We start from the raw sequence: 24,848 nt of genomic DNA, 5'->3' as shown, positions 1-24,848 counted from the left end.
CTAAGCTCGGGAGGGGCCCGGCTGTGGAGTCACCTCCGCACTCATCACCACCCCACGCAGGCCGGTCTGGGCGTGTTGCAGGAACCCCAGTGCTTTCAGTTCTTCCAGGCGGCGGGGACCCGGAGGGTCGGGGAGCCAGAGCCTGGAGGGCTGACCCCGCAAGGAGAGGCGGGGCCCGAGGCGGGCCGGAGGGAGGAGGAAGGAGTCGGAGGAGGAGGGGACGCCGCGCCCCAGTGCCCTCGCCATCCAGTGCCCGGATACCCGGCCGTCGCTCCCCGCCCCCGGCCGCCGGCTCCCCGAGAGCCCTCACCCGCGGCTCTCGGCCCCCACCTCCAGGCCGGGCTCAGCACCCCGGCTCCGGTCGCGCCCCCTCCCACGTTCCCCTGTCCCGGGATCTAGTTCCCCCACCGCGACACCACGCCCCACGTTCCGCACACCGGTGGCTTCGCCCCTCCCCCAGGCCCTGCTCGCGTCCCCGCCCCCAGTCGCGTCCCAGACCCGGGATCTCCCCCTCCTCCCCTCACGCCCGGCCCGGGTCCGCACCCCCGGCCCCGCACCCCCGGCCCGGCCGCGCCCCCTCCCGCGTCCCCACCCCCGGGCCGCTTTCTGGCGGCGCCACGGGCCTGCTTGGCGGGCGCGCCATGGGCAGCGGCAGCAGCCGAAGCAGCCGCGCCCTGAGGCGGCTGCGCAGCCCCGACAGCCGGCCGGCCGGGCCCGGCGGGACAGCCCCGGAGGGCGGGACGGGGCCGCCAGTCTCCGCGACGGCGGCGGCAGCCCGGGAGGAGTCCCGGGAGGCGGCGGCGGAGGCGGCAGAGGGGGCGGCCGGCCCCGGCCCCGGCCCCGCGGCGCCCCCCGACGGCGGGGACGAGACGCTGCGCCTGCTGGACCAGCTGCTGGCCGAGTCGGCGGCCTGGGGCCCCGGGGAGCTGGCCCCGCGGGGCCCGGCGCGGCCCCGACCCGCAGCCGGCGCCGGGAGCCCGGTGAGTGTCGGAGCCCGCGGAGCCGGTGGGGCAGCTGCGCCGATTCCTGCCCCGGAGCCCCCTCCCCGCCGGCCCGCACCCCGCGCCCTGTCCCTGCGGGGCCCCCGCCCTGTTGCCCTGTCCCCCAGCCCCCGCGGCCGTCCCGCCGCGCTCTCCCTGCTCGCCCCCTTTCCCTCTCTGCCTCCTCTGGGTGCTGGTCTCCCTGCCTCCAATTTGGGGGGTGACAGTGCTGTACTGGCAGCAGCCTTAAAAGGCAGGGAGACAGCTATCCCTTAGCAGAAATGCATCTCCTAGGCTTGCTTCTGGCCAGAGCTTGCCTTTTTTTCCTTTTGGAACTGTGGCTTCTTCCAGCCTAGGTAGGGGCTGGCCAGCGGGGCTGCTTTCTTCTCAGGTACCTCCCCCTTGGCCATTCCCCGGGCACTGTCGGAGGAGGATGCTAAGAGCTGGGACCGGTAGCCAAACAGTGTTTACAAAGGCCCCTCGCGTCAGACACATCAGGATCTTTGCCTTGTGGTCAAGCAATTTGCATACTACTGGCTATTTTTAAGACGCTGTGCAATTTCTTTTTGGCTTCCCTCTTCTCTCTTCCAGAACACTTGTAATAACATCCCCGCTGTTCTAGAAAAACAATAAAAGTGAGCACTCTCGTATGGGAACAGCCTTCACTCCAGCAGAGCTGAATGAACAAGATCTGGGATATCAGCTCCTGGGCTTGAGGAGGATGTCCAAGGCAGTTCCCCCCTTCCCCGGAGCCCTGCAGGCTTTGCTTAACAACTGCTGGGACCAGAGGGGGGTGTCTTCCGGGGCAGCCACCAAGCAGTGGAATCCTGGAAGCTCCTCAGTGAGGTGGGGAGGGGTGGGTGGAAAGGACTGGGCCAACCTGGACACTGCAGGGCCTTCCTCTCCTGTCCTCCTGCCCATCCCCTGCTACCCTCCCCAAACGAGCTGCAGCAAGTGGGACTCAATTATATAACAAGATTCCTTTAAGATTACATCAGAGTTCCATTATATAACCCTCAAAATGGATAAACAGTTGAGAAATTTTGGGGGAAGTTCTGAGACGGCACGGAAGCAATCTTTTAGGGATCAGCTGTCAAGTGCTTTGGAAACTTTAGAAGCGAAAATGAAAAGAAAACAGAGAGAATGGATTTCCCTCCCCCGTCCCCACCCCCATTCGCTGAGTATCACAGCAACTCCTAGGTTGCATGGACTGCCTTACTTATTTTTTCAGTCATTTCTCAGGTATTGCTTGAGCACCTACTGTGTGCCAGGCATCACTCTGGGTGCCAGAGATGAACACTGATGGCACGCAGTCCTTGCCCTCAGGAAGTTGACAGTGTAATGGGGGAGACGGATCTGCAAACAAAAGGTGGAATACCTGTGGGCAGTCTGTAGAGCGAGTCCACAGGAGGAGCAATTGGTCCTCTGGAGAAGTCAGGTCAGCATCCCAGCAGGACAGCACTTGACCTGGATCTGGAAGGGTCTATGGCACTAGCCAGGCAAACAAGCAGCAAAGAGCATTTGGGCAGAGAGAAGCCTGCATGCAAAGGCAATGGCGGCCGGGGCATATGGTACCCAGGGTGTGGGTGGGCGCACTGGAGTTGAAGAGGTTGGGAAGGGTGAATGCCAGGCTATGGACATGTCACACTAGGAGTATTCCCTGCTGAGGAGCTTGGACTTTACCATAAAAGCCGTGGGTATCTTTGAAGGACTAAGGGGAGTGACAGTTTGTGTCTTAGGAAGGTTGGACCAACAGCCACGGGGAGGATGAACCGGGCGGAGTAAGGACTAGGGGCAAGATGTCCAACTGGGGCTGCTTCGGTGGTCCAGACGGGCAGGTCCTGAGGGCAGCAGCGCAGTGAGAGGGCTGAAGGGGAGATGGAGTCGAGAGAGGTTAGGAGGTAAAGTCAGCCAGCTGTGGTTGCTCTTTTGGATGTGGATTGTATGTATCTTCTGTACCATAGATGTTTCTTTTTTTTTTTTTTTTTTTTTTTTTTTGCGGTACGCGGGCCTCTCACCGCTGTGGCCTCTCCCATTGCGGAGCACAGGCTCCGGACGCGCAGGCTCAGCGGCCATGGCTCACGGGCCCAGCCGCTCTGCGGCATGTGGGATCTTCCCGGACCGGGGCACGAACCCGTGTCCCCTGCATTGGCCGGCGGACTCTCAACCACCGCACCACCAGGGAAGCCCCATAGATGTTTCTTGAATGAATCCTAGAATCCTAGACTATTAGAGCTGCAAGGAGGCTCCTGAGTCCAGTTCATTCTCTTCAGGTCTGGGGAGATGAAGTAAAAAGGTTGAAGCCTCTTAACTTCCTGGCTCTAGAGGTCACAGGTAGAAGGCTAAGTGCCTGTACAGCCAAGTGTGGAGTCTATGCCGTTTTGCTTTACACTTTACACCCTTCAGCTGAGTCTCTGGCAGCTGTACATTTTACAAGACTCTGCGTTAACAAGACACCATTGGCCTGGGAACAAATGGGGATTTTGACGAGTCGGTATTGAAACCTATATGTAGAAGTTGGCCCTTCTTCAAAATGTTGGAAATGATGTTCCCATGGACAGAGAAAGCCTGACTGAGCATGTAAATAAACACTATTTTAAATTTCTCTGGAAGGAAGGAAGAAAAGCCTTCTTAGGTTCATAACTATCTAGCATTTTGGAGGAGAGAGGTATTATCCATAAGAGAATGTCAAACTCAAGTGAAATTATCCCTTTAAGCACCCACATTTACAATTTTGACCGCTGTTGATTAGAATTTCTTAGAGACGAATTATGTGTATCTCTGAACCCTTATTCTGAATCTTATGTATTATTCTTGTCTATGTCCAAGAATAATTGTAGCTCATATTTCAGTGAGCACTTGGGTCTCAGACATGTATTAACTCATTTCATTTTTACCGTTATTATTATCGTCCATTTTTACAGCTGGGCAAGAGGAAACAGGCACAGATGAAAGTTAAGTGACTAAAGCCACGTGGTTATGGCAGAGCAGAGATCAGACCCCCCGACCTTGACAGTCAGACTCCTGCACCCTTCATACCAAAATGGCCCTGGCAGCTGTGAGACTTGCTTGTTACTGCCTTTCTGTCCTTGGTCCAACCTCAGTCTTACAGCTGTCACTGTTTACCACTGTCAGTCTGTATGCAACCAGCCAAACTTCTCTGTATCCCTCGCCCAAATAGACACCTCTCTGAGCGGCCCCGGGTGGTAGAAACACAGAAGCATGCTCGCTGGCACTGAGCTTATAGGAGGAGCAGGACCCTCCAAGGTCAGGCCTGGGAGAGGTCTCCTCCCTGGCCTGACGAGTCATCTGTTCAGTGAATGAGCTTTGTGGCAATAATTTTAGTTGATCAAGTGCTCTTTTTTTGTCTTATTTCTTAATTCTTGGTTGTTTTCCTGATACAGTTTAGGTTGCTGGATAAGAATAAGGTATTGCTATATTCCATCTAAAACTTGAATTTTTAAAATTAATTTTAAAGAAGGATTTCAATCACCTATTTAAAAAGAACTCTTTAACCATGGAGTTTTTCAGCTCTTATCATGTATATGTTCTGAATCAAGGTAAATTTTTCCCTTACATTTTGGTAGAAGCAACTTTCAGTTAAATATTTTTTTTTCTTGTCTGTGAACTGTAATACTTTGTAATGAAACACTAGGTAAGAGGATTTTCACTCTGGATTGTAAATTTAGGAAAAATTATGGGCAAATTTGAGGTAAGACACAAATGTGAAGGATACAGTAGTCTCTCTGCACTGGGGCTGTGTTACAAATCCCCATGTCCAAGAAACAGGATCTCAGGGAGAAAATGGGATGAATGAAGCCAAGGCCACTGGGGAACCCGTGACAGTCTGTGTGTGTCTGTGTGTGGATTTACATTCACTGAAGTATAACTACTGAGACACTTCCCCAAATAAAGAGCATTTCCGTGACATTCCTAGTTTTCAGTCCAGTTCCATAAACTCTTGGTACCAATACATGTCAGCTAGAAAGAAGTCTTTCCCTTCATGCAGTTTTAAGTTTGGGTGCATGTCCACTGCAGAGATGCGCATGAGATGTTCGGTTTTCTATCAGATGACTTGCACAGTAGAGAAGGGGAAGGAGGATTACGTCCGTTGGGCACCTGCTCTGTGTTAAGGACTGCATTAGGTACTTCCTGGTCATTGTCCCACGTTCCCCTCTTCAAACAGCCTTTTAGATAAATAGTGCTTTCTATTTTACAAACAAGGCCATCTCAGTCCCAGGAGATTGATAACATAACCAAACCACACAGCCAGTAAGTGGGGGCAGCAGAGTTTGTAGCAGGCCTGCCGGGCTCAGCCCCTCCGTAGATAACCTGGAATGTTCCATGCCTTTCCCGTTTTCCAGATGTCCAAGTCACAAGGCAGATTCAGCACTTCCAGCGCTCTGCTCACAGTGGCACTAATGCCTGGCCCGTTTTTCTTTACTGTGTGATTTTTTTTTAACGTTCAGTAATCCCTAGCGTTCCCCAAGCAAACTCATCAAGAACCTGTATTTTGTCTGATAAAAGTACCACCCGTCTTGCCCTCATAATACCCCCAGAATGTTTTTTTCGGCAGCCTCCTTATTCATTCAGATGTTTATGTGCTTAGGGGTCATACAGTTTTTACTAAAAGTTGTGAGACTCCCAATTATTCACTTAGTACATCTGTCACCAGCATCCTTTTACTTGAGCATTTTCACGAGCCCCTGCGTGTAAGCAGGTTGCTGGTTGCACAGGGGCAGAAGCAGAAGAACAAAGAGGCAAAAGACTCAGAAAGAGTCCCCTCCCCATCCTGTATCAGTTTTGATTCCTGTGAAACAGAGGGCTTTGCAGTTCACTTGCAATCACTCGGAAATTGTTCAGATGTTGTAATACAGCCGCTGTTTATTCAGGCTATTCTAATAGTCGGCTTCTTACATCCATTGTTTTACTTAATCCTCATCAGAATAGGTACCTGCCAAATTGGTGTCGCCTCCCCCCAACTTCATGTCAGAGGGGACTGCACAAGGCTCAGAGAGGTGGTTAACTTGGCCAGTATCGTGCAGTTTGAAAGAGCCGGTCGGAGGCTTTCTGACTATACCTCTGTAGAGTACTGTGTGTACTAGAAGTTTAACGGAGTGAATTTGCCATCAGGAGGGATTCTCACTTGTTCCCTGATTCCTCTGGTGCTCAGTTTTTCTCTGAGATAGGTCTCCATGCCCCGGCTTCCATGATTGTGTACAAGATGCGTTCCAGTCTCTAAAGATGTGTTCAGCCCAGAAAAGGTTATGCTTACTTTTAAGTGTCTGTTTTTGAAGTTAGAATAGGTAATATACATGCACATGAGAAAAAAAATGTTCTTGGTTGTTCTCTGCAATAAAAAACTTAAAATGATCTTACTCATGAGAGATGTGGGGTTTTTAAAAAAACATTTTATTCAGTTATTTATTTAGGCTGCGCCAGGTCTTAGTTGTGGCACGCGGGCTCATAGTTGTGGCACGTGGGCTTCTTAGTTGCGGCATGCACGCGGGATCTAGTTCCTTGATCAGGGATCGAACCCAGGCCCCCTGCACTGGGAGCACAGAGTCTTACCTACTGGACCAGCAGGGAAGTCCCACATGAGAGGTTTTAAATGAAAAGATAAGCCCTATATTAGCTTCACTCTACGATTGTAAAGGAGTATATGCTCGTTGCAGAAAAATTGGAAAACAGAAAAAATATATATTAAAAATATATATAGAAAAGGAAATAAAGATTGCTCATAGGGCTTCCCTGGTGGTGCAGTGGTTAAGAATCCACCTGCCAACACAGGGGACACGGGTTCGATCCCTGGGCCTGGAAGATCCCACATGCCACGGAGCAACTAAGCCCGTGTGCCACAGCTACTGAGCCTGCTCTCTAGAGCCCACGAGTCACAACTACTGAAGCCCACACGCCTAGAGCCCGTGCTCCACAACAAGAGAAGCCACCACAATGAGAAGCCCGCACACCACAGCGAAGAGTAGCCCCTGCTCGCCGCAACTAGAGAAAGCCCATGCGCAGCAACGAAGACCCAACGCAGCCAAAAATAAATTAAAAAAAAAATAAAGTTCCCTTAAAAAAAAAAGAGCGTAGTGTAGATATACAATTTATAACATCCTTTTATTTAGCATTATAGTATAAGCATTTCTCCCATCATAATGTCTTCATAATTTGCCCACCATCCAGAGGTAGTGTTATTTAATTAATCTCTTATTGTGAGATATTCAGGCTGTTTCCAGGTAGGTTTTTTTGTTTGTTTATTTTTTGCCAATATTGAGAATCTTTTTTTTTTGGCCATACCGCGTCGTGGCTTGCGTGACCTTAGTTCCCCGATCGGGGATTGAACCATGCCCCCTGCAATGGGAGCGTGTAGTCCTAACCACTGGGCCACCAGAGAATTCCTGTAATGTTGAGAATCTTAAGAAAATTGTATAGGCAAAGACCATATTGCATCATTAACAATTTAAAATGTTTCCCAGTATACTCTTTAACTTATCAGCTGTCACCTGTTTTCATTTCTTTTGTTCTTTTTTTATTTTTAACATCTTTATTGGAGTATAATTGCTTTACAATGGTGTGTTAGTTTCTGCTTTATAACAAAGTGAATCAGTTATACATATACATATGTTCCCATATCTCTTCCCTCTTGTGTCTCCCTCCCTCCCACCCTCCCTATCCCATCCCTCTAGGTGGTCACAAAGCACTGAGCTGATCTCCCTGTGCTATGTGGCTGCTTCCCACTAGCTATCTATTTTACGTTTGGTAGTGTATATATGTCCATGCCACTCTCTCACTTTGTCACAGCTTTTAAAGATATATATCATTGAATTATAACAGAGTCTTAAGATTTTTTTACATAAACTATCTCATAAGCGGCTTTTCATGCGTTGCATAATATTCTTCATTATTATTTTAATGAATGCGAAGTATGTCATCAAGTTCACGTACTTTAATTCACTAAAGCATCTATTACTGTTCTAGACTAATTTTCAACTTGTTCCTGGGCAGTCTTAGGTGCCCAAGGCAGAATTCCTTTCCCAAAGTCAGAAGAACTTCAAAATCAACAGTATTTTAGTGAGATATTGAAACTGAAAACTATTTAGGGTGGGAGAATTATGTGTGAAAATCTAAGGGTTTGGATTTGTCTTGTATTAAGTTATTTAATCAAATTGTGATTTAAAAAATGCAGCAGTATCTCTCTCAATCAGTGGTCTATTAATTAGAAAAATGTACCATCTAATATTGGTCTATCCATTCAACGTTTATTTTTTGACCACCTATGTGTGCCAGGTACTGTTCTAGGTGCTGGTTATACATAAGTGAACTAAACAGACAAAACCTTCACTAACGTTCGGTCATGGAAGTCCAACAGTGAACAAAATAAAGTATAAAGAACAAAAAAGCAGTAGGGGCTGGGGAGATCAGCAGTGGGCCTGTTCTCAGCAGGTCAGAGCTGGGAGAGATAGGGTGGTGGCCTGGTGCCCGGGCAGAGAACAGTGAGCCTTGTGGCCACCGGAAGGCCTTGGCTTTTTTGGGGGGGTAGGGGGTGGGATCATACCGGTGCCCCCTGCATTGGGAGCACAGAATCTTAACCACTGGACCACCAGGGAAGTCCAAGTCCTTGGCTTTTACTTTGAATGAGGTAGAGAAGGCTGGAGGAATTCTGAACAGCGGATGACATGATCTGGTTTGTTTTAAGGCTCACCCTGGCTGCCCTGTTGAAGACAGCCTGGGATGGGATGGAGGGGCCAAAGCTGGGAGCAGGGCTGGGAAGCTTTTGCAGTAATCCAAGTGAGAAGAGGGATTGGTTTGGACCAGAGTGGCAGTGAGTGAGCTGGGAAGGACTGGTTGGCATATAGACCTAGATTAGAAATAGAGACAGCCAGCTTACTAATGGATTGGCTGTGGGTTGTGTGAGAAAGGAGTCAGAGGACCCCGAAGTTTTTGGTTGAGCAGCTAGAAGGACGTAGTTGGCATTAACTGACCTTGTAAGTGTGGAAGGGGCAGGGTTTGAATGTTGTGCATCAAGAAGCTGTTTTAGGGCCTCCCTGGTGGCGCAGTGGTTGAGAGTCCGCCTGCCGATGCAGGGGATACGGGTTCGTGCCCCGGTCTGGGAGGATCCCATATGCCGCGGAGCGGCTGGGCCCGTGAGCCATGGCCGCTGGGCCTGCGCATCCAGAGCCTGTGCTCCGCAATGGGAGAGGCCACAACAGTGAGAGGCCCGCATACCGCAAAAAGGAAAAAAAAAAAAAAAAAAAAAAAAAAAGAAGCTGTTTTAGAATATGTTAAACTTGAGATGCATGCTAGACATCTACATAGAGATATCAACTGAAAAGATCTTTGTAAGAGTTTGGCATTCAGGGGAGAGGCTGGGTTTGGACTTATCAGTTTGGCAGCCATTAAAACAGAGAAAGGTTGAGATTAGATCGGACCACCAGTAATACTGAGGTCAGCTAACACCTGAGTGTGTGCCAGGCACTGCTCTGGGTGTTTATGTGTGTGACCTGTGTTCAGAGGTAGAGACGATGAGGGGACATCCTAAAGGGAAGAAAACCAAGAGGATGCAGGTCTGGAAGCCAAGGGAGGACAGTATGTCAAGGAGGAGGGAGTGACCAGCTCTGGTAAGTGCTGCTCGAAGGGACAAGTGAGATGCAGTCTGAGAGCTGACCTTTGAATCTGGCGGCTTGGAGGTCCCTGGTGCCCTTGGCCAGCGCCATTTCAGTGGAGCGGTGCGGGAAGCCTGATGGGCTGGACTTCATGGAGAATGGGAGGCAAGGAACTGGAGAGTAGCCAAGGCTTTCAGGAAGGTTCTTTTTACAGTGCAGTGCTGGTGGGTAGCCATAAAGATGGCTCCATTAGGACACTGAATTAACCATAAAATCTCAGTCCCAGGATGGGCTAGATAAAAGAAGTTTGGGGGATTAAATGTGCTAGTGAAATTCAAGGGCACCCTTAAAGAGGGTATTCTGATTCAGTCTAATAGATATAAATTCAGTGTTTTTACTAGCAGGTGATAATTCATACTCCCCCCCACCGCCTAATAAATCTTAGTCACTCAAGATCTAGGGAAGATCATTATCTGTCTTCTAGGCTGAATGAATCCACTGTCCACCGTTTTTGCAAAGGTTCCCTTTTGCTCTAGCAAAGGAGGACCTGGGTAACTCTTTCTTGTCTTTTGCCGTCAGCCAGGGCTTCACGGTAATCCTGGCTCACAGCTGCTGTGGGATGTGAAGGTGAAAACAGGCATCAAAATGATTACGTGGCCAGAAAGCAGATCCACCAGAGGGATTTGAAAGTGATGGATTTGATAATGGACTTTCGGCAAAAAGCCACTATTTTGAAGACAGTTACCATCTGTCCGCTTTCAGATCTCTAGCAAAGAACACAAATTTAAGTGGCAGTAAGTGGTACTTGATCAACCGAGGAGTCATAGGAGAGTAAAGCATAGTGCTGACCCCCAGGGCGCATACTGTGTTGGGGGAGGGTTGTGAAGTGAGCGTTCGTCATGGAAGCCCTGGGGTGGAGGTAAGTAGGAATTATTACATACAAGGAGTTGAATAATCCCATCCAAGGCGGAAGTCTTCCCATCCAAGAAGCCCTGACAGCTGAGTTGGTTGTGAAGGATCGGCAGAGTTTTCCAGCAGTCAGTGAAGGAGGGGGCATTCCATAAGGAGCAAGCAGCATGTAGAAAACCCCAGAGGGACCAAGTGCCTTAGGAGAACAGCATGTTGTCCATGATGGCTGGACAGCAAGGTGATGATGGCTGGACGGAGCGCAAAAGACAACGAGGTCGGTTTGGGTCATGATTTCACAACCTTCTAGGCTAAAGGGTTGAACTTTATCCTGTAGGCAACAGGGAGCTAGTGGAAATTTTGTGGGTTTTATTTTTAAATGATTATTTAAAAAATCAGAATAGGTAATATACATGCACATGTATATTGTAACAGGTACACTGAAAGGAAAGTTTCCCCTCCACCGTGTCCCCCACTTTGTCCAGTTCCCTTCTCCAGAGACGCCCAGCTTATCGAGTCCTTGTGTCTCCTCCCCAGCCTGTGTTCAGAAAGACAAGGGGTGGCAGGAGGGCGGGGGATGAGAGGAGACGGCGCGGGAAGCAGGGTGCCCAGGTGGGAGATCCTGCAGAAATCCAGGTAAGAGGCGATGCGAGAAAGCGAGGTGCACACTGGGTGTGAGAGCAAGGGAAGGCGGGCTGCCGCAAAGGCACCCGGGTTTCCTGCTGGCGTCGTAGAGTCGACAGTGATGCTCAGTGTTGCGCAAGTTGGCTTTGGGGTGCGAGGCAGCCAAGCTTGTGGGCCGTCAGAAGCTCAGGTCCACTGTGCAAGGTGGTTGGAGCTGGCAGGTAACTGTGGACCTCAGCATCTAGATGGGGCGACGAGGGAGAGCATGTGGGTGGCCGGAGAAGAGTCCTGAGCTGGAGCCCTGGAGGACTCCAGGAACCGGAGGAAGATGCTTCCTCTCAGGAGATGTACAAAAACAGCCAGATTTAAAAGTGTTTAGAAGTGCTTGCCTGGAGATGGGGTCAGAGGTGTGACCCCAGAGGGCTCCCTCCCTCCGTGGTTCCGGGATATGGGCTTTGTCCGTGGTCGGAAGCCTGACCTTAGTGAAGGTTGGAAGCAGGGTCTCCGAGCGCCTTGCCTGAGGCCGGGCCCCAGCGACTGGTGCTGAGCGCTGGTGCGGGGGAGGTGGGGGAATGAGGTGGATTGGGCGTCACTGCAGCGTCTCAGTGAGGTGCTGAGGAAGGCTTCCTTGCACAGGAGCTTCGGGCTCCCCCAGCGCCTGGGACGAGCCCTAGCTGGACTCCGGTGAGGAGGGTCAGCAGTGGTTCGTGCAGACGGAGATTCTTAGCACCTGAGTGCCGGGAGCTGTCACCAGCCCAGAAGGCAGCCTGCAGCCCAAGGCTACCCATTCAGATTCCCAGCAGACCTCGCCGCTTTGGTTTCTTCGCAGTTTGAGAATCACAGATGCTGGAGCTGAAGGGACCTTAGAGACCATCGAGGCTACCTTCTCATTTACATCCCAGGCCTTTGGGTCCCAGCAGGGTGATTGCCCACATCCCCAGCAAGACCAGGATCCATGCCAGGTCATCTGCCTCCGGGGGTGAGGATCTGGCTGCCGTGTGAAAATGCGTTTGCAGGTGCTTCATAAGGTGTAGATAAGTAATTTATTGTTATTTTCCTTCAGTTCCACCCTTTACCTTCTCCAGGTCTCCCCGGCCTCTGTCTCTGGAAACACTTTCCTGAAGCAAGGCCTGGTGAGGGGAGGCGGGCGCCCTAGGACCGGTGGCTTCAGTCAGAGCCTCCTTTTGCAAAAGTCCTTTGTCACTTTAGGAACGCAAAGCAGCCCTCACAGCAGAGGCCACTGGGCCAGCAGCGTGTGCTGCCTGGGAAGCCATGAAGTGGAGCCGTGTGGGGACAGTAGTGCCCCCGGGGGTGAGAGGACTGAACCCGACTGGCAAAGTGCTGAAACCTGCCGAGGCTGGGAGATTTCGGTACCCGGAGACTGAGTTCACTCTTCTCTACACTGCATGTGTTAACATTTCCATAATGAAACATAAGCAAACCTGGGCCTCAAAGAAGGACAGTTCTTAGAGAGGAAGGGGGAAGTCTACTGATAAAACACAGCAGGGTGGATGGATCTCAGGCTCGTCGTGCGGCGTGAAAGAAGCCAGGCAAAAAAGGGCGCATGCTGTCTGACCCCACGTCTTTAGGCTTCTAGAGAGGGCACATGGGTGTGCGGTGACAGGGGCCCACTAGTGGCCGCCTGGAGATGGGAAGGCAGAGGAGGGAAGGACGGAGCATCACCCGGGGGTGATGGATATGGTTTAACAGTGGATACACATGTCAAAACCTTTCAAATCGTATTCTTCAGACATCTGCAGCTTGTTCCAGGTCAATTATATATATTATTGATATGGGTACATACATACATATAAAGCTGTTACACTTTAAGAGTTAAGGGGAGAACTCTTTAAACAGAAGAAGCAGGATATACATATTGTTAAATAAAATATTCAGTGGGTTTTCTAAAGATTAACCACCGATACTTCACTTTTTTTCAAAAAACCCTAGCTGTAAGAGTCAGAGGAGACTTTTTTTTTTTAATTAATAAATTTATTTATTTTTGTCTGCATTGGTCTTTGTTGGTGCATGCAGGCTTTCTCTAGTTGCGGTGTGCGGGCTTTGTTGTGGAAAATGGGCTCTAGGTGCGCAGGTTTCAGTAGTTGTGGCTCGCGGGCTCTAGAGCGCAGGCTCAGTAGTTGCGGCGCACGGGCTTAGTTGCTCCGCGGCATGTGGGATCTTCCTGGACCACGGCTCGAACCCGTGTCACCTGCATTGGCAGGCGGATTCTTTTTTTTTTTTTGCCGAACGCGGGCCTCTCACTGTTGTGGCCTCTCCCGTTACGGAGCACAGGCTCCGGACGCGCAGGCTCAGCGGCCATGGCTCACGGGCCCAGCCGCTCCACGGCTTGTGGGATCTTTCCAGACCAGGGCACGAACCCATGTCCCCTGCATCTGCAGGCAGACTCTCAACCACTGCGCCACCAGGGAAGTCCCAGAGAACACTTTAAGAAATCATGTTATTCAGTTCTTCCTCAGATGTTTTCTGCTTCTTGTTCAGCTGTGGTGTGAGTTTTTCAAAGCCTCCCTGGGATCTCTAGTCATGACAGATTACACGCTCATCCTGAGTTCAGCCGGGTTCCCATGGCCCCAGTCCAGGCACCATGGCCTCCCCGGGGTCCAGATGTGTCCTACTGACCAGGAGTGGCAGGCTTCCTGCTGGCTGGGAGCTTGTGTCTGCACTAGGCCTGGAGCAGCCACCAGGGGCTGCTGTGTCTTTGCTTTTCACAAGCTCCTGAGCTGCTTCAGCAAGCTGGATCTTCTGGGAGGCCTGTCTAACACATTTTGCATCTGAGAAAGTCAAGTTAAAGACTTAAATTGACGAGAGGAAGAACCACACATTCAAACCACAGAAAGAAACACAGGTAAAGAAATGAAAGCTATAACAAAGCTGAGCTGTCAGGGAAATTATAAAAGAAAGAGTATGGCCTTCGGTTTGAGTGCAGCTTTGGGGCGTCCAGTCCACATACTTGATGGACCACATCATCGCTGCCCTACAGCTGGCAGTGCGTCCCCGTGAGTAGTGAGCAGAGCAGCGCAGAGAAGTGGAAACTGGCTGTGACTACGCAAATGTTTGATTCCGATGTCTTGCTCTGTCACTCAGTTGCCCACCTGATGGGAGAAGCCATATCTGTAACAACTCTTACAAAACCTGGTGCTGAGAGGAAAAGCCCCCAGCAGGTGATGGCAAAAGCTGGTTCCAGCAGAAATGGACAAGAGGAAACTAGGGTCCCTACTGGATGACTTCATAAAAAATAGCTGAAGGGTAGTTGAGTAAAAGTATTACTTTACTTCTCTGTCGTCCCTGAGAAAATAACCAGCCTCAGTGACAGAAAACTGCAGGGAGGAAGCTTGGCATCAATATGATATGGGAGAAATTTCTCATATGGCCAAGAGAGTTGACAGGAGGCTCTCAAAGAGATATCTGTGCACCCGTGTTCATAGGAGCATTGTTCACAATAGCCAAAACGTGGAAGCCACCCAAGTGTCCCTTGATGGATGAATGGATAAACACAACATGGTATACACGTACAGTGGAATATTATTCAGCCTTAAAAAGGAATGAAGCTCTGGCATCTGCTACAACATGGGTGAACCTCGAGGACATCCTGCTGAGTGAAATAAGCCAGGCACAAGAGGGCAAGTACTGTGCGATTCCACTCAGGTGAGGTGCTAAAGGACTCATTTCTATCGGACAGGAAGTGCAATGGTGGCTGCTGGGCTTTGGGGGAGGAGAGTTGTTGTTTAATGTGGACAGGGGTTCAGTTCTGCAAGATGAAGTTTGCGAGATTGGTTAATGTACTTCACTCTACTGAACTGTATGCTTAAAAATGGTTAAGATGGTAAATTTTAGGTTAAGATGGTTTAAGATGTGTGTATTTTACCACAGTTAATTTTTTTTGAATAAAAAAAAATTAAAAAGAATTTTCAGCTAGTCTGAGCTGCCCGAGCAGGAATGGGCTGCTTCAGGAGGTGGTGGAGGTGAGTGCATGTGTGTACATGTGCGTGCACATGTGTGTGCGTGCCTGTGTGACTTCCCCTCCTCTCTCTCATCTTCATCGCCCCTCCCTACCCTCTGTCTCTCTTCCCATTGTGAATTCCTTGCTGCCTTGGGAGTCACTTCCTCTTCATCTTTACACTCCCCAAAGGCACGAATATTCAAAGGAATATGCAGGGAATACTGAATCTCCGGGGCAAGATCACTAGCCACTAGCAGACACTAGCTGGCCCTTCATGTACCCCTGGAAGGAAGTTGTGCACCTTTACTGCGCAGCCCACCTCCACGTGGAGAGAGCGCCAGGTGGGCAGGGCAGGCTCTTCTGGCCAATGCATGGGAGCGCCTGTAGCGGCAGGCGGCTGAAAAACCAACCAGCCAGAGAAAAAATAACCAACCAGCCAGAGAACCAAGTGAACGCTAGAAGAAACAAAGACAACAAAAATAGACCAATGACGACTTCAGTTATTTATTTGGATTACCAGACACAGATTATAATCAACTATGTTTATTTTATCTTATTTAAGGGAAATACCTTTGAAGGACCAGGACCTCTAGAAAGTGACCTAGCATATTTTAAAAAGAATCAGATAGAACTTGAAGAAATGAAAAATACAATAAACAAAATTAAAGATTCTGATGGTTTGGGTTAACAGGAAATTAGACAGAGACGAAGAGAAGATCAGTGCCCTGGAAGACAGAACTGAAGAAATGACCTACACAGAGAGACCAGGATCTGATTAAGGACAACTTGAGAAAAAGCCACGGCAAACCTAATATTACATTTGAAATAATGAAACCTTTCCCTTTCAATAAAGGAACAAGACAGAGATGCCTGTTATCATTTCTTTTCAAGGTAGTACTGGACGTCCTAGCCAGTGCAGAAGGGCTAGGTGAAAAGTGTGTGGGGACCAGAAGGGAAAAAATCAAATGGCCATTTTTCTCAGATAACGTGAACGGGAAGAAAGACAGTCCAAAAGAATCTACAAATAAGTTATTAGGACTAATAAGAGAGTTTGGTAAGACTGGTGAACACAAAATGTATATATTTCAATCATATATCTGCAGAAATAAACAGGAAGAAAATAAAATTTTATTTAAAAGAGGATAATATCAAGTATCTAGAAATTGGTCTAAAAAGAGATATCTATGACCTCTACAGGGAAAGTGATAAGACTTCTTAAAAGACATTAAAGAAATCCTAAATGAATGGAGAGATGTTCCCCGTTTTTAAACTGGAAGACTTGTTATTATAGATATCAAGTCTGCCTAAAAGGATCTGTATATTAATTCAACCCCAACAAAATCCCCAAGGGGGACTAACTGACTGCAGTACACATATAAGGAGGTGCGAGGAACGGGGAAGAGTCAAGGCTTATTCTAAAGCTGTGGAAACTGAGACGGGGTGGTGGTGGGACAGGACAGGCATGGACCAGTGGAAGAGTTTGCAGACAGACACGTGCGACGTCTGAGCACCCTTGACTTAGAACAAAGAAGGCGCAGCAGAGCAGCAGGGCAGGCTGCCAGGCAGCGCTTAGATGGAGGTCAGGACTTCAGCTCCTGGAATGAGAGATGGGGACATGCTGGCCGTTAGCTGCCGGGGAGGTGGGGAGTCTCTTGGTGTGAGCTGTGTAGGTCACTCCCCTCTCCCAGCCTCAGCTTCCCACATGCAAATTAGGCGGATGGAACTAGACAGCAGGGGAGCCTTTCCACTTTCCAGGTCTGGTTTATTCAGCCCTGGCTTGAGTGTGGTGGCCGTCTGTCAGCACAAAGCCAGGGCAAAGACAGGCTGCACCACTGACAACCTACTGATGCCTCTCCCTTTTGTCCTTCTCAAGGTGTCCCCAAAACGGAGCACTGAAGTCCACCCAGAGAGCAGCAGCGTCTCTGAGTAAGTACGGGGTGGGGCGCGGGGGGGGAAGCACATCTCTACCAGAGTCACAGCCACCCTACCCCCCGCCCTCCCCACGCCTCCGCATCCCCCTTCTGGATGCTCCCCACCCCCGGCCCTGGCCCCACCCATTCACTCAGAAACTATTTGCAGTGGCTCATCTGTAAATGAGGCACAGTCCTTGGCCTTCAGGAGTTTACAGTCTAGAAGGATGGCAGGTGGGTCCCCCATAATCCCATTACAGTGTTAGCAGGAAAACACATTTAAAACCCCTGGAAAGTGTCAGCTGAGGACCCCAGGCCCAGAGACCAGGCCTTCTCTGTCTGCACGGCCCTGGGCTGTGTGAGGATTCCAGGGCCCCAGGAGCAGCCAGCACCAGGAAGCTGTGCTGGGATGACCTTGGGCCTCTGGCTCATCCTGCCCTTGGCTTTCTCATCTCTAATTGGGTCACAGTGATTGGCCCTGGGTCACTGGGAGGTAGGTGACTGTGGTGCTCAAGACGAGTGATGTGAAAATTCTGGCTCAACAGCTATTTTTTATTACCAATTCCAAACAGCTTCAGGGCCAGAACTTTGCTGGTTTCCCTTATTTAACAAACATTTGAGGAGACCTTCTCCTGAAGATTGGGGTCTCTTCACATGGGCTCAAGTGAGGTCTGAAAGGGGACGGATCTGCTGAGGGCTGGTGGAGGAACTGATGTTGAAATGGCTTGCAGGACACGTGTTTTCACCAAGGAGAGAGGAGGGCATGTGCGTTCCAGGTTGTGGGATCCACAGGCAAGACACAGAGGTCTGAACAGGACACCACGCACAGGCCGGTGACATTTAGCACGGGGTCTGGGGGAGAAGGAGGGCCTTGAAGGCCAAGCTGAAGCCGTGGGCCGCTGCTGTCCAGCCAGAGGACGCTGCGGTCAGCTCTGGGCACTGGGACTCCACCGTGGCCGCGGAGGTGACGCGGTGAGCACAGGTACACGGGCTCCGCCCCTTGCCAAGGCCAGAGCTTCACTCGGCAGAGAGAAGCATCCCTCCGGTCCCCCTCACAGCCCCTGCTGTTCACTTGTTTTGCAAACCATCACAGGCTCCGCTTAGCACAGCTGCCTCTGGGTGGGCCCAGCGCCCCCGTGCACTCCCGTGCTGGGCCGGGCGCTGTGTCTCGCCGCAGTGACCGGGCACCAGGGCCGGCTCTGCTCCGCTGACCTGGACGCCCGAGCACGTGGCGCGGCGGGGGACCTGGGCCCGGCGCGGTGCCAGCGGAGCTCAGTCCCGCCTGCATATTTCTACTGATTGTAAAGATAACTGGCAGTGACTTTCTTAAGTTTTCATCACCCCAAGGACTTTAGGAGGATGAAATTCTGCCTCGAACACATTAGCTGTTTCTTCTTCTTTTTAAATGAACAGGTCCCTGCACCTCACATGCAAACTCCAGGACATCCCTCACCAGGAGCACTTCATTCGTTCATTCATTCATTCATTCATTCACTCCCTCAATATACTTTAGTGGGAGCATCCTGAGTGCCACGCTAGGCCCTGGACTCCGGGCTGGGTGGGTCCCAGGCTGGTCCTGGCTCAGTGGCTGCAAAGGGGAGAGCGTCGTGAAGGTGAGATCAGGGCTGTGCCTCCGGGAGCAGGCTCTGAAGCCATACAGGCCTCCCCCAGGGTCTGGACTGGCAGCAGCCGTCCTCCTCTGTTCCCCAAACTTGGGCTCCCCTGCCTGTAGGGGAACCTCTCTCAGGAGGGAGCGGCGGGTGTCCTGCCACCACGTCCACGGTGGCTTCTCACTGCCCGCGGCTGGCCCTGGGCTCCTCCGCCCAGCCAGCGTGCGCCCCCATCCCCGCCCCCCAGACTGGGTGCACACAGAGCACAGCCCCCAGCACCCTCCTCTCCTGGTTCCTGTAGTGCCCATCCTTCCGGCCCCAGGCAAGCCCACTGTCCCCTTCTCGGCCGCCAGAACCCCTCAAAGCAGCGCTTCAGGGAGAAGTGTCCTAATGCGTGCAGTTTACTTTGACATGCATCCAGAAATCAGATAAAGTAATAGACGGGATAAAGTAAACCCAGCAAAATGTAGCAGAAAAATATTTACTTAATTGTTGAATCCACGATTTCAACTTTTCGGTATGCTTGAAAGTCTTCGTAATAAAAGGTTGAAGAGGAAAATCCTCCCCAACTCAGTTCACGTATCTCCTCCTCGGAGACTCTCCCCCTCCCCTCCCTCCGCGTCGACCTGGTGAGTCTCCCTCCTTCGGCAGTGCCGGCTCCAGTTTACACCACACCTGTGCGTGTAACGCAGCAGGTACCTGTGATAACCTGTCTTACCTCGTCTTCTCACTCTCAGCCACATCTCTGGGCCCTCACAGCACCAGGCACAGAGCAGGTGCTTCACAGATGCAGCTGAAGGGAACGTTCGGTGTGAACCTGGGCCTGTGGGCCTTGACCCCCGAGTCCTGACCGTCCTCGATGTTGGCCACGCCCTTTCTCCAGGGTTGGGGTGTGGAAGCAACAGAGCTGAGCCATCCGGGCTGGCTTTGAGGACGGGGCTGGGCTGGCCTGGCCTGAAGTCTGTGAGGATCCGGTAACAGAAGCCTAGGGCCTGTGGAGGAGAAACAGGGATTCAGGAGCCTTCTGTCTGCAGCTGCTGCTGAAATTTGCTCATTATTTATTCTGTAAATGCTTGTGGGATACCTAATATAAGCCAGGCCTAGGCCAGGCACCCCGTTTTCCTAATGAGTAAACAGATACAAGGTATGATTTGCCCATGGTCAAAGGGCCAGTAAATTCTAGACCCAACAGATAGTACAAATGACTCAGGCCTCATTTCGCATGTGGCTCTGCAGCCCAATTATAAATGATTTGCTGTCTCTGGGGAAGGGTAATGGGTTGTTGTTTTGCGTGACTTTAGGAATCTCTGACATAGTGAATTATAATTTAAACAAAAGATTCAATTCTTGACTCCTCAGTCCCTCTAGGAACCATCTCTCCCTTTTAATGTTGTGCTGCCCTCCCCCAAGTAGGGGGAGACCCCATCTCGGTCTTCAGGCCCCCGGGCCGGCAGCCCCACGGCCGCTGGTGGACAGTGTTGCCTGCCAGACAGGTTAGGATGGCGTGAGGCCGAGTGGAGCCCCGGCTGCTGGGGCTGCAACACCTCCTGTCAGCCTCCCCTGCCGGCCTCCTCATCAGCCTCCCCCATCAGCCTCCCCCGTCGGCCTCCCCATCAGCCTCCCCCGTTGGCCTCCTCGTCCGGCCTCCCCTGCCGGCCTCCCCTGCCAGCCTCCCCTGCTGGCCCTGCCTCCTTGCCCCCTTTCTCCCCCGTGTCCCAACTGCAGGGAGCATCGGGTGCCTAGAGAGAAAGGCCTTGCTGAGCTGTGGGACCGGGTGAGGACGGTCTGTAGCCAGGTCACCATGGGACCGTGGGCAAGGCATTTCTCCCCCATCCACAGAGAGGGGGCTGGCCTGGGTGACCCCAGAGGGCTGTGCGGGAGGCACGTGTCATCTCTGGGCTTGGGGGGAGGTGGAGTCCCGCCGTTAGACCCTCATCCTTGCTGTTCAGCGCTGGGGGGCCTGTTAGGCTGCACACACCCTGAGGTGACAGTCACGTGGCCAGGAGCCCAGCTCCTGCCCTGTATTCCGGGACAGCAGACAGGGCCCTGGAGGCTTCTCTGAACATGTCAGGAGTGCGACGGCAGTGATCAGGTGGGCCTTAGAGATCACCCCGCCCAGCCCCCAGCTCACATGGCAGCACGTCTCTGGCTGGCAGGTGGGAGCTCGAGGCCCCATACCTGGCAGTGGGCAGCTCTGGCCTGAGTCCTCCTCCAGAGGTGGCCCCTCAGGCTGGCAGCACCCAGTGCGGCCCAGGTTTCACACCCACCTGTCAAAGGTACTGAACGGGGCGAGGCCATGGCCAGGCACAGGTGGACACCGCCGTGGGACAGGCTGCAGGACAGGGAAGTCGGCACAACAGAGTCCGGAGAGCCGGAGAGGGGGTGGGCAGCCGGGTCCAGGCTGGTGGGAACCCCTTCCAGGGGCCCAGGCAGCAGGATGAGGATCCGGAGATTTGGTCACTTAATACACTGCCCAGCAGTTTGGGGGAGTGGCCGGGATCCTGACACCCCGTCCTGTCCCAGCGTGGCAGCTCTTGTGAGACACCCCCGCCCACCCAAGGGGCAGGCACAGGGAGTGGGTCAGGCCGATGGATAGTCGAGACACAGCCCACCTTTGCTGAGGGCCGTGCAGGGTGCAAAATTCGGTGTCACACGCTGGCCATGCATTATCTCATTTATGCCTCAGAATGAATTTAGGAATACAGCTCCATTTTAGAGAAAATGATCACTGAGCTAGTAAGTGGCAGAGCTGGGATTCAAGCTGGGTCTTTCCACCCCCGGGCCCTCACCCTTAAGCATCACAGGCACTGGCTTCCTCACAGCGTAAGGTCTCGGGTAACGTCGGGGAGATGAAACCAGAGAATCAGGCAGGGGCCTGCTCATGGAAGAGGTTGAGGAGGTGTTCTTGGGGCAGAGGTTTTCAGTTTTAGTTTTAGGATGGATCAGAATTCCATACAGGGGCCACCTTGGTTGTCCAGTACAGATGTGGAGTTGGAAGGTAACATCTTGTTTTCCGTGTCCATCTTTCTCACCCACAGAGCCCCAGGCAGCTGCCACAAGAGGCCTGAGAGGCAGTCAGCCATCACGTACGACTACTCCGAGGAGGAGCTGATGGCCAGCATCGAGCAGGAGTACTGCTGCTAAGGCTGGTGGTGCAGCAGCCCCGTGGTCACCCAGCGGCCAAGGCGCCGTTCCTCCCAGCCCCAGCCCCAGCTGACTGGGTCTCTTAGGAGCCTAGGCTGGGCGCACACATCCCCCTGCCCTGCCGAGGGCTCTAGCTGGAGCTTAGCCACCTCCAACGTGCAGTTACTCCCAGATCTTTCACAACTGCCGTCTTCAAATCCATATTCAGACAGTCCTGAACGTGGCCGGCAGCTGGCCATCATGCTTGCTGGCAAGAGGTGATCAGCTGTGCAGATCCAGGCCAGAGGAAGGCACAGGTGCTGCCCCACAGGTGCACGGGCAGGTGACCTGCCAGATACCTGCCCCTCCTCTCAGTCTCTGGGGAGATCCGTCTACAAGGCTCTCCTGGATCTGGAAATGCTTCCCCTTTCTGAAGGCCCACTTGCCACCTGCTCCGAAGAAGCCTCTTTCGCTGAGCGTGGCTCAGACTGGACACTTTGGGAACTCTTAACACACGTCCCAGAGCGCCCCAAGGAGGTTCCCCTCTGGAGGGCACACCCAGGAGGTATGCCTTACCGAGCTGGAGGGAGTCACCCTCTGTTCTGCAAATGAGTCGCCTGGAGATGTTATTGAAATGCAGATTCTGATTCTGTGGGTCTCCAGCAGGGCCTGAGAGTCTGCGTTTCTAACCAGTTCCCAGGTGATACCCAGGCTGCTGGATCCCAGCCATGCCTGGAGTAGCAGGGACCTTGTCTGAGCTTAGGCCTGGCTGACTCTTCCTCGCCCGGTGCTGGAGGCTGCCCAGAGCCACGACCCACCCACCTCCCCAAAGAGAGAGGCCTGTGCCCCTGCAGGGGGGACAGGAGCCAGAGACCCCAGTTCTGATCCTTGCTCTTGCTCTAACTTGCAGTCACTTCCCCCCTCTGGTCCTCAGTGTCCCTCTCTAGAAAGTGAGTCCTGGAGGCATGCCCTATTCCCCAGCTCTCACCATCAGGGATCACACAATCCCAGGCTTCCTCGGTCTCTCGTCCCCTGGGGGCACGGGACTGCCTTCCCCGCTGAGGGTGAGCACTGGCCACACCTGGAAAGGGTCTTCAGGGCCGCCGGCTCTTCCCACCTGGTAGAAGGTAGAAAATCACAGCAGTGAGGCCAGGAGAGCCTTAGAACATTCCCAGCTGACTGATGAGAACGCTGACACCCTGTGAATCAGGCAGGGCCTGGAGGCGAGTACTTCTTGCACTAGACGTGCACAGAGGGCCTACTGGGTGCCGAGCGCGGCTCCGGGCCTTCTCTTGGTCGCTGGGTGTTGCTTTTGAGCCCCAGCCTTCTGCTCTGGGGCTGAGTGTGGAACCTGCTCATGAAGGGGTGGTGGTGGGGGAATGTGGCTGAAATAGAGGCAGGAAGAAAAACGTCTCCACGTCGAAGGTGACAATGACACATCGATGTCTGGAAAAGTCTCTGCCACACACGTGTCTCCTGGCTTCTGTGGTGGCGAGTTCCTCTGAGATGCTACAAAGCCCAGGAACTTAGAAAACACGCTCCATTCCCAGCTCTGAGAAATGTTGTGTCCGTCCTCCTGGGGAAGAAGCCAGGCCACGGCCCTCCTCTGCCCCTTGCACGAGTTCTCAAAGGGGCCCTGCCTGGCTCAGGCGCCCTCTCCTCAGCCAAGGTGAGCTTTTCCAAGACGCTTCCCTTTGATGTTCCAAAGTCTCAGAGCCACTTCTCACCGGGCTGCCATCCAGTGAGATAGCCCCACTGGGTGGACGCCCCTGGGGAATTTCTGTTCAACCCCCCATTCATTCTCACCTTCTGAGCCCCTGCTGCTGTGAGCCCGGCCCTCTGCTGGACGCCAGGGTTCGCGTAGCAAGATCTGGTCTCCACTAGTGAGGACACGCCGTTTCTAGTGGCGCACCTGTAAACATGGATTCACGCCAGAGAAGCTAGAGGCTGTCAAAGAACTGTAGCCAAAAGCCGTCTGAAGATCTAGCCTATGTGGATTGGGGCTGTGGTTCTTTTTCTGGGCTGGCGATAGGCAGGAGAAAAGCCTTCTTGGTTGCCTTTGAGAGGACAAATAACATTTGAGGCTCTGAAGTCCTGTGCTGTCCCTAGGAAGGAGACAATGTAAAACCAGACCCTTGGGGTGGTGACATCTGGACCCCCTGGGACCAAATCAGACCTTAACAGGTGGGCGGGGATCAATTTTCTGGTGTGATGAAACCCCTCTGGAAACAAAAAGCTGCCTTTTCTGTGACGTGTGGACCCTGCGAAGGAGCGGTGACACATTTTAAGTCCTCAAGAGGTGGATGACATCCAAAGGACACCCTGTGGAGCTGGTGCCCTGGAGTGTGCACATGAGACTGAAAAAGCGTGTGGTTACCCGGCTGCGCTTTCAAGGTCCAGACCTCCACCCAAATCAGGGGCCTGCGGTCGGGTGTCAACAGTGGCACCACGTGGCAGCAAGGCGTCCACACAGCAGGGTGTCCACTTGGACTGGGTGTCTCTGTCCCTGGAAAGTGGTGGCTACAAAGACCCCAGCCTGGGATAACTAAGCCCGAGAGGTTTAGGACTCTTTTCAGGGAAGGGGAGAAACTGTAGACGGAGGGGCTGACTTTTCTACTAATCTGGTGAGGAGAGGATTTGAGTGAAAAATAAAAAAAACATGACCTTAGTAGCACAGGTTACAGACACGTTACTTCTTTTTAATTATTATTTATCCAACGCCTACTTGAAGAGGGTGGGCTCCAGGCCAGGCCCTGTGACAGGTGGGCCCTGGGGGATAAAATAAAGATGTGATGCGAGTGAGCAGAGTGAGGTGGGAAGAGCCGTTGCCGTCGGGGTTCCAGCATCCTCGCTGCTCCCCGTCCTTGGGCAGCTTGGGTGGCGGGGACTGGGCTCCCCGGGGAGGCCCTGCAGCTTCTCCCTGCCCAACGGCGCCTCTTCCTCCGCCCCGGTCGCTGGGAAGCCTGAGGGACAAAGGCCGCCGGGCGCTGTGCCCCCGCGGAGCCACGCGGATGAGAGGTGGGCGGGTCGCGGGGGTGCGGAGCCCGCGGGCGTCGCGCGGAGGGAGCTGGGGCGGGGGGGCTCCCACCCAGGTCTGCAGACACTCAAGGGGACCCTGGCTTCGAGCCCGG

General features: G+C 52.5%; 2 protein-coding genes across 2 annotated transcripts in view; one reads left to right on the top strand and one right to left on the bottom strand.

The window, feature by feature from the left end:
* RRM2 (ribonucleotide reductase regulatory subunit M2) overlaps positions 1 to 24,848 on the bottom strand; it is a 75,925-nt gene that overhangs the window by 27,386 nt on the left and 23,691 nt on the right. The gene's annotated exons all lie outside the window — the stretch shown is intronic.
* CYS1 (cystin 1) lies at positions 642 to 24,370 on the top strand. Its single transcript, XM_060117417.1, has 3 exons — positions 642 to 980; positions 16,948 to 17,000; positions 21,633 to 24,370. Exons 1-3 carry the CDS (start codon positions 642 to 644, stop codon positions 21,736 to 21,738), a joined length of 498 nt encoding a protein of 165 aa, XP_059973400.1. The 3' UTR covers positions 21,739 to 24,370.

Source organism: Mesoplodon densirostris, chromosome 14 (assembly GCF_025265405.1).
Source record: "Mesoplodon densirostris isolate mMesDen1 chromosome 14, mMesDen1 primary haplotype, whole genome shotgun sequence".
Lineage (NCBI taxonomy): Eukaryota > Metazoa > Chordata > Mammalia > Artiodactyla > Ziphiidae > Mesoplodon > Mesoplodon densirostris.
This window is presented reverse-complemented; position numbering and strand designations above follow the sequence as displayed.

Coding starts and splice junctions, on each gene's coding strand:
- CYS1 (XM_060117417.1), top strand. CDS start 642: ATGGGCAGCGGCAGCAGCCGAAGCAGCCGCGCCCTGAGGCGGCTGCGC. Junction 981..16,947: donor CAGCCGGCGCCGGGAGCCCG/GTGAGTGTCGGA, acceptor GTCCTTCTCAAG/GTGTCCCCAAAACGGAGCAC. Junction 17,001..21,632: donor GAGAGCAGCAGCGTCTCTGA/GTAAGTACGGGG, acceptor TCTCACCCACAG/AGCCCCAGGCAGCTGCCACA.